The sequence below is a fragment of the Pollicipes pollicipes genome, unplaced genomic scaffold, assembly GCF_011947565.3.
Source record: "Pollicipes pollicipes isolate AB1234 unplaced genomic scaffold, Ppol_2.1 Scaffold_1600;HRSCAF=1878_pilon_pilon_pilon, whole genome shotgun sequence".
NCBI lineage: Eukaryota > Metazoa > Arthropoda > Thecostraca > Pollicipedomorpha > Pollicipedidae > Pollicipes > Pollicipes pollicipes.
The window spans coordinates 6,777,959-6,786,723 of record NW_023595962.1 but is presented as its reverse complement, the minus strand read 5'-3'; the positions used below and the strand labels follow the sequence as shown (position 1 = coordinate 6,786,723).

Genomic DNA, 8,765 nt, shown 5'->3' with positions numbered 1-8,765 from the left:
TGGTGTAGCCAAATGAACGCGTTCTGCGACGTCGTAAGGGTGAAACGGTGGCAACGATAACAGCGTTGACTTTGAGTATTAATTTACTACATCTATTACATCTAATTTCAAACTGGCTTAACTAGAAAGGGATATTGATATATATATATATATATATATATATATATATGTATATATATATATATATATATATATATATATATGCATATATATATATATAGCTTATATGTATATGCATATATCTAGCTTTTATATACACGCCTCTGATTCATGGCTGAAATATGGCAAGCTTTCGTTTCGGATCAGCAATATTGTGGTTCTTGTTTAGAAACTGCACTAGCAAACTTAAAGCTAAGGTTGCCAAAAAGCTTTATAAGGAATGTTGGATGCCGCTCTTTTTAAAATTTGAAACTGTCTGTAGCAATTTATCTGGGGTTTGCTGTGCTCCCTCGTGCTACCATTTTTGTACGGGCGATAGGGCTCACTGACGCAACGTTGTTAGATCGGCTCTTGATTCAATCCATGAAACTTACGAGGCATGTGATTCTGTTCATAACACAAAGCGAATTTTTTCCTGGTGATCGACGCAGCTCCACAAAGCGATTGACTCGTCAGCCGAGTCATGATTCAGCTCGATTTGAACATAAATATGTTCATGTTAAACAAAAGAGAAATCTGTTTCTGTTTAATCTGACCATGTCTTTACCGCTCTGTGAAGGCTTGTGATGAGCCGAACTCTGGTAAGTGGCCTGGCCTCAGTGTGCATTGACTTGACTGTTCCTGTTAGGTGGAGCCGCGTGAATGAGCCTGGCCATGTTTTGATCGGGAGCCCCGGCCGAGGAGCTTGAGGACCTTAGCTTCCTGCGCTGTTTTACCCGACCGTTCCTCAAAGATACCTCAGTCAGGTAAGTGAGAGATGTAAACGCGCTAGCTTCGGTTCACCGTCCTAGGCTACCCTGAGGCGATCATTTTTTCCTGTCATGCGATCACCCGGGCCGGAGCCCAGTCTAAGTGCCTACTGGGGCCCAAAAGCTCGAAAGCCTCGATTGGGGTAAATTCCGCGGATAGCGGCAGCCTTCATGCAAAAAAGTGGTGATCTGTGGGTGTAGTTTTCAGTCCGTCTGGTGCTTCGGAGATATGACTGAATTCTTTCGCCGAGTGCCGTGATTCTTTTTACCTTGGCCCCGTACATTTTTATGGTTCTTGATGCTGCTTGATGCGCAGTAATGTGACCGCGCACAGTAATGGCGCCGGTGTCGCGGGTGCTGTGTGTTTGCGGCGGTTGGATGTTCGGTGTCGTAATTGGTTAAGTTCCAAGGTAAGAGTATAGATGATCTGTTTTACGATTAATTATGATATTTTCTGCCTTGAAAACAACGATTGATGTACAATGCTCTTTTGTAACATGAGGTAGGAAAGTACACCCTGACCGAGAGGCAGTGTCTACAGGCAGTAAACCTCAAGTCAGGAGTGTAAAAACATGAAGAAAGTACTTGACACATCTCCCACCGAAGTGGCCAAATGCTGAAGGACTTCACAGCAGCCATTATCAGTGCATCTTTCATGTAGTTCCGTTTTTCTCAGCATAACACTATGTAGCATGGCTTCTGCTTCCTTTTGCCCCAGTGCTTATGGTTATGTTCCATCACCCTAACTATGAGGTGTATAAGTTTGCATTCACAAAAGCCAGCTCTGGCAATTATATTGGTTGGACTTTAAATAAAAGATACTTCTTCATGCCTCTTGTGTGTGGAGGTGCACATGGGTATGCGACTGTCAACTGAGTGTGGTTGAATGGAATATTGACAAATTGTCTGCTTGATCCAGCTATGGTTGAAAAGTTTTGAAGTTAGGCACTGATCGACAAGAGTTCAAGGGAATGGCTGGCTCCGAGGACCTGAGCAAGCCACGCTTGAAGAACCGTGCCCAGCATACAGGCCAATATACAGGCACCAGTCAGATCAAGAGATGCTCAGTGGTGCTCACACCATTGCCAGCGTCCATGTGTCTAAAGGTGTGTTGTACTTTTGTGCCAGATATTTTGTGTGGAATACTTCACACTGTTTGGTATGTGTCTGGAGATTTGCTGTAAGAATATTTTGAAATATGAAAAACTGATTCTTAGAAAATAATGATGCATTGCTTTTGTCCAGGGTGTAAATCTTAGTTTTATATGATGTGCTTTTAGGATAGGTAATTCAGGCAAGCAAGATATCATTGAACTGCAGTCAACACTGGTATTATTGATGCTTTCAGTTCATCTACCTGAGAGTATATCATCGATGCACTGCATACATCCTAAACATTTCGCAATGACACACATGTTGTTGTTTGTGTCTTCTTATTTATAATTATTGTCCAGGCTGGAGGCTCCAGCACTTTCATGTATGTCAGAGAATTCCCATGTATGTATGATGACCATGCAAGGAAAGATGTTGCACACCAATAGATAGGTAACATCAAATACAAAATGTACCATGCTCATGAATTTTTTATTTTTTGTAATTTGTTTTTTATATTTTTTGTTCATATATTTATATTATTTATCTATTATATTCAAAATATTTCAGCATTGCACCAAGCAGGGTCTCTAAAAATAAGGATCATTATGACAAATGCAGGGTGTGCGAAGGTAAGCATGGTTTGTGGGCTCACCACATGTTCATTGCCCCCCAATTACTCTCAGAATGGTTGCTTTTCCACAGGAGACTGCATCATGGAGAAGCTGTGCTGCCCACTGTCTAAATGCCCAAGAAGCAACACATCTTTGTGATCGCCCACCTTCACCACCATATGACTTTCCAGGATTCAAAAGCCAGGAAATCTTTAAGTGAGTAAAAATCATACTGCTCCTTTTTCTGTTTATTCCCTTTTGAAAAGTGGCAATGGTGAAAAGATGTAGGATCAGACCACGATTTCAATGTAATGCAAAAACAGAGAAACAGAAAAAACAGAAAAACTGAGGAATGCAAAAACCTCATTGCTGAACCAGAAACAATGTGTGCATGTTGTGCATGTCTGTGAAGTTGGCGATTTTTTTCAGCTCATTTTTCAGTGACAAGTTCTCATTTCACTGAAAACGGGTCTGGTGATCAGATACGGGACAAGAACACCGAAAATAACTGGGTGACGCCGTTCGCTGCTTTGGTGCACATTCTAATGTTTGAAAATTCAGAATTTGATGGTAACTGTTTTTAAGTATTAGGCTACTTAACAGCTCAAGGCCCAGTGTCCGTTCAAAGGACCCAACGCTCAGGACTTTTTCATGGTCAAATTAACGCTTAAACGTCGGGAGGCTCGTTGTGACTTTCAAATTACCAACTGATTTCGGACTTTTAAGCACCAGAATGATCAATAGCGCATAAAGGGAGTTCTAAAAAAATGTGCAGTTTTGAAGTCAAACAGACGTCTGAAAGGTCTTAAACCCTTGTAATTTCCGAGCCACGCGCCTGCAAAAATGTGCGGGAGTATTTCAGAGAGGGTATTTTAAAGTCACCTTGGCATTCATGATGCCTCCATAGCGTCACTCAAATCCTGTCATTTCTAGTCATGTGCCGGTAAAGGCCATTAAAAATATAATTGCCGAGGCGTTCACATCTGGCGTTCGTGAGCGCCACTTCCAGACAACGGCCGTCAATTGACTCTCAATCATTGTTCTGTCCAACCTCTCTGGATTGTTGTGGTGCTTGAAAATCAAAATTGACCGGGTATTTTTTTGGTGGGATGTAGCTCACAACCATTTGAGCTTTAACTTGACCTAAATGGTGAACTTGAGGGATCAGGGCTTTGTTACGAGCGCCACTTCGTGCGTTGGTGAATGTAATGAAGCTTGAAAAGTGGAAATTTTGTATTGTTCCCCTGTGAGCCTTCATTTTACCGTGAAAGGTGATCGTGTGTTTTCTATTTTTTTTTTTTTGCTGACAAGTGATTCTTCTTTGATAGATGTTTTGATTGTTTAAAAATTGATACCAACCGTTAATATTTCGGTGGTATGTAATTCCCGGTCTTTTGAGCGCGAATTTGACCTTAAAAGGTGACGTTGAGTTGTGATGACTTTGAAAGACCCTGGTTCTTGCACTTGTGAGTATTCCGTTGCTTGAAAAGTTCAAAGCGACTGAAAATTTTTGGTAAAATGAGGTTTGCCGCGATTTGAGTGATTTTGACCTCGAAGGGTGATCCTGATAGGTCAGGATTTTTTGGCTGACGCTATTTCTTGAATGGCGTTGGTAAATATTCTGATGCTGAAAAAGTCGAAATCACGCCGTAAATTTCGGTGATGCTTAATTCCCCGTGAATTGGCATCAAATTTAGCGTTGAAGGGGCACCCCATATTGCAAAGAATGCGTGATTTGCGATGGGCTTTGCCACCATTGATCACCTGACGTGCTTTCAGAGAAATCGTACTCCTTTACTGGATAAAACGCTGAATAACCCGCAGAATAAATCGCCACTATCACAAATGTCTGTTGGACGACAATGCCATGAATCGCATGCATGTTGCAGACCATATGAAGTGCTGACTGGGAGTTACCAGTCACTGCCGCATGGTGGAGATGCTGAGACCAGGGATACTACGGATACTACGCAGTTCATGTGTGGTTTCGCAATGTCAACAATCCACAGACCATCAATTATGGGTAAGTTTTGTGCTGGAGTCACAGATGACTGCACACTGATTTTTGGAACTTGAAAATCGATGCGTTTGCTACTTTACATTACCTTATATCGGAGGTGTGCAGGCCTTTAGTGGTGGTCACAAGGTGTCATCACCTATTGGTATGGTTATCAACGTCCTGACATAAGACATTCTCACGGTTATTCGAAAACGCTTCGAAAAATCGCCGCTAATTTTTTTAGGTGAATTTTTTGATGAGGTCTTCGCCTTTTGCGAAAATGTTAACTATGGGATGATAATAAATCCGCCGTGAGTGACGTCTGAGCGATGTCTTGTTTGCCAATTTTTCGACAAAAGCGCGTACCGTTGACAAATTGGCACAGAAGCTGAACGAAAGAACATATGTTATATCTTTAAACGGAAAATGTGAGCGAATTAGTCTATAATCCTTATGATTTGTCGTTGTGTTTTTTTTTCAATACCGCGCATTGAAATATTGGTATGTCAAATAACAGAAATTTTGATCAAAGTATCTTAGCACGCGTCCGGGTGTCGTTGCGTTGTTTCAATATTGCGCATTGAAATATTGGCATGTCAAATAACAAAAAATTTGATTGAAATATATCAACACGCGCCCGGGTGGCCGGTTGGATACCCTTCGCTTGGGTGGGGTTCAGTTTGGCCTCCCCCCCTTTTGAAATCTTGGGAACTAAGAGAGCTAGAGACACCAAATTCACAGAGTGTGTTGACCTGTACGTGAACTCTCTTAGGTCAAAGTTTGAGGTTCGTAGGTCATGACCTTCGGGTCAGGTAAGGTCAAACAAGGTCAAATTATGGATTGTTTTCCAAAGGGCCCGTAGAACCCAGGCAACTGTTCTAAGCAAAATGTCACACGCTCAGATAAGGTTAGTGGCCTTGTTTGCCTTTTAAAGGTCATGATGACCGAAATGATACAAGACTGTTGAGTTCTGCATTTGGATCAGCGACAAAAATTACGCCAGGCAGTATGTTCCTAACAACAAAATATTGACATGGGTCATTTTGGGTCACTGACATATTCTGACCTGTAGGAAGTCCATGGAAGGTGTATAATGCGGTTCCTGCTATCGATATGATTGAAATGAGCACCAGAAACCAGTCCATACAGCAAACCCGAGGGTAATAAAACAGGTTGGTTTTCACCTTGGTCTGACCTTCATACCTGACCCTAGGTCAACTCTATTTGTGTATTCAGTTGTTGTGTTGCCTACGAAAGTATCACAGATGTATGGCCTCGTCTAACACTCTGTTGTTTGATCGGATTGAACGATTCCCCAGGACGTGCCTTCGCTGAGACCATGCCCTGCCTGCCATAGGTCAGCGACCTTCCAAGGTACATCTAAATTTTTGATGTCAGACGATCCGCTTTTGAATTGTCTTCAGCTATGCCGTTTGGAAACAATTCTGGGAACACTTCGCGGGTCAATTTACCCCCCCCCCCCCCCCACCCAGAGTGCGTGTTTAACATTTGTTGGTATCAGGCGCAAAGTGATGAAAACATCTGAGAGGTGTCTTAGGTGCGACTTTGGATGGTGCCTGAACCAAGTTTCAAGCAATTATCTGTAACAGTGAATCAGTCATGGCTTGGTTTGAAAGGCATCACAACGCATGTCGCCCCTGGCCAGGTGGGCCTGGGCCCCGCCGCGGTGGGCGGCGGGGTCTGGGTCTGCCCAATCGGCGCGGTGACCAGGCGGCGGAAACCAGTTTCAACAGTTTCACAGTTTCACAGTTTCAGTTTCAACCGGCTTACCAGTTTCACATGCAAATCGGCGACCACGTGACTGGCGGCGGTGGTTGACGGTTGTCTCGTTGTACTGTCCGTGCACTGTTGCACTGTCGTTGCACTGTCGGCATTTTGAACTGTCGAAGACAACGCAAAAATCGATCCAAGCGCTTATTCACCACCAAGGTCATCTCCATTTGACCTTGGCGCTGGACGGTTTATGTACAAATTGAAAAGCAGCTCTCGCTCATGCGTCCGAGACCGTAATTACGGCTGGGCTCTTCCACCCCGCGTTTAGATGGCTAAATGATGACTGAAATAACCAGACCAGATGAGATCATGGCGACACGGTTTGCAGTTGGAATGTCCGCGGAAGTCCTTCAGTCGAGGAACATTCTTGTAAGCGCACGTTTGTTGTCCACACCGATGAGGATCGTTTGGATGTTGTATTGCGGAAAGGCGTTTTGCTATTAGTTTTCATGCTCACCATTCATAGCCACGGTCCTTTTAAACTTGAGTGTGAAATAGTTGTTTGGCAGAACTGTGGAAAAAAAGCCAGATCCATTGCGCCCCAAGGTGATTATAGAAATTACGCTTAAAGGCAGTAAGTAATAAATGGAGGCGCGTGGTTTTTCTGAAGAGACACTGCTTTGCTTCGATTGCTAGCGTCTTACCGCAGCCGCGTGTGAAGTGCGTCTGTATTGTCCCCCAGAATGGTTCTATCGTGCGTATTGATCGATCGAGAAGGGGAGTGGGGGGGGGGGGTTCAGATGCAGAATATGACAGCAAGCACTTTCCCAAATTTGTTATAGTATATTCCATTGACGGACTCTCTGCAGCCCCAAATGGACAAACAACTTCTGGTACAACTCTTTAACTATAAGGCGGTGGGTGTTGAGCACTATTGATGTGATTATGTCAATAGTTTTCTCATTGCGTCCGGCTGGGAGAAGTTTTCCACCGAGTGCAACATGGCTATCGCACCAAGGGCGGCGCACGCGCGTAGCCTCCTGCGCACACTCCACGTGAAAAGAAGCAAACGTTTGTAATTCATCGGAATGGCCTTGGTGCGTCAGTATCGTGCTGCCAGGGTGACAGACGGACGTCTGTCGTCATTATAGTAATTATGATGTTTTGAAGGAAGATGATGAGAGCTTCCTGAAATTTGGCTGTTATTGTCATCGTACAATTATAGGAATTATGATATTTTGAAGGAAGATGATGAGAGCTTTCTGAAATGTCGCTGTGTTATTGTCATCGTACATACTGGTGTTGGACGCTTCAAGATTGAATCTTTGTTTGATTTTATGTTATATTTACATGTAAAAACTTACGTATTTCTTTAGTAAATTCAACTAACGTTTTTACGATATTCAACACCATGTCCAATCACCGAACAGGAGTATTCTATGGACACCTTATCATCTAAACGTAAGAATATCATAATTATGATAATGAAGGTATTGGTGGCCTGCAGCATGCTGGCACAGCCGCATATCTCAGCATATCTGCACAGCAATGCAGTCCTAGCGATTCTTCTTACTACTAAAACCGCAGACCTCCCTTTTCCAGCCCCCCCCCCCCCTTATCACCCACCTCTGAGTATTTCCTGATAGATCAGAAAAAAGGAGTTAAAGGAGTGTCCCGTGGTTGCCATGAAAATGAAGGGAAAGAAAGTTTAGCCTCTATGATTAATTTTATAAAAGCGGGCTCATACAAGAAGTTAAAAGGGCTGGACTTTAAGACCTGGCTGGGCTAAAAATTAACCCAACTATAAATAATGCCTGCCCGACCCTCTTCAAGACATGTCAATATTTATGTTTTCATCTTCCATTTCCCGTGCTAACAGAACTGTTGACCTTAGGACCATTTTAAGTATTGCTCACTCCCAATACTTTTGTAGGTCCTGATGTCACACCTGATGTCAAGCCAGATCTGCTGACATTGTCACCTTCACAAGTGGATGTCTTGAGTGCTGTCGGTGGCTCAACTGAGGTATTAGGTACGAACTGAGATGCAGTTATGAAAAGCGGTCGTATGGATTGGCATCAGTATCACCGTAAAGGAGAACTACGCACTAGTTTTCGTTTACCCAACGGAACACCGTCAGGGATGACAACTATCTGTTGCTGGGGTCGTACGCGGTGCGTTAGAATTACATTAGTAGTCCACGAATCGCTTGCGTTCATCATGAAGCTAGAGGCTGTCTCTCAGCTCCCCAGCCCGACCGAAATGGCTGTAAAAGATGACATGCGTTATGACGATTTCTAGCGATCTACAATGCTGCTTTTTCAGACGTTCCTGATGATATCAAGCCTGATCCTTTGGCATTGTCGGCTTCAGATGAGGATTTACTGAAGGCAGCTGATGGCTTCCCATCTCGCACGG

The 8,765-nt window shown here is 43.4% G+C and overlaps 1 protein-coding gene across 1 annotated transcript in view; it reads left to right on the top strand.

The window, feature by feature from the left end:
* Positions 1–1,099: 1,099 nt before the first annotated feature.
* LOC119094678 (zinc finger protein 2) overlaps positions 1,100–8,765 on the top strand; it is a gene marked incomplete in the record, with an annotated part of 30,365 nt that continues 22,699 nt past the window's right edge. Inside the window, 5 exon segments of the mRNA XM_037217736.1 lie at positions 1,100–1,318; positions 1,828–2,014; positions 2,706–2,830; positions 4,504–4,637; positions 8,281–8,378. Of these exon segments, the coding sequence (XP_037073631.1) occupies positions 1,880–2,014; positions 2,706–2,830; positions 4,504–4,637; positions 8,281–8,378 (492 nt within the window).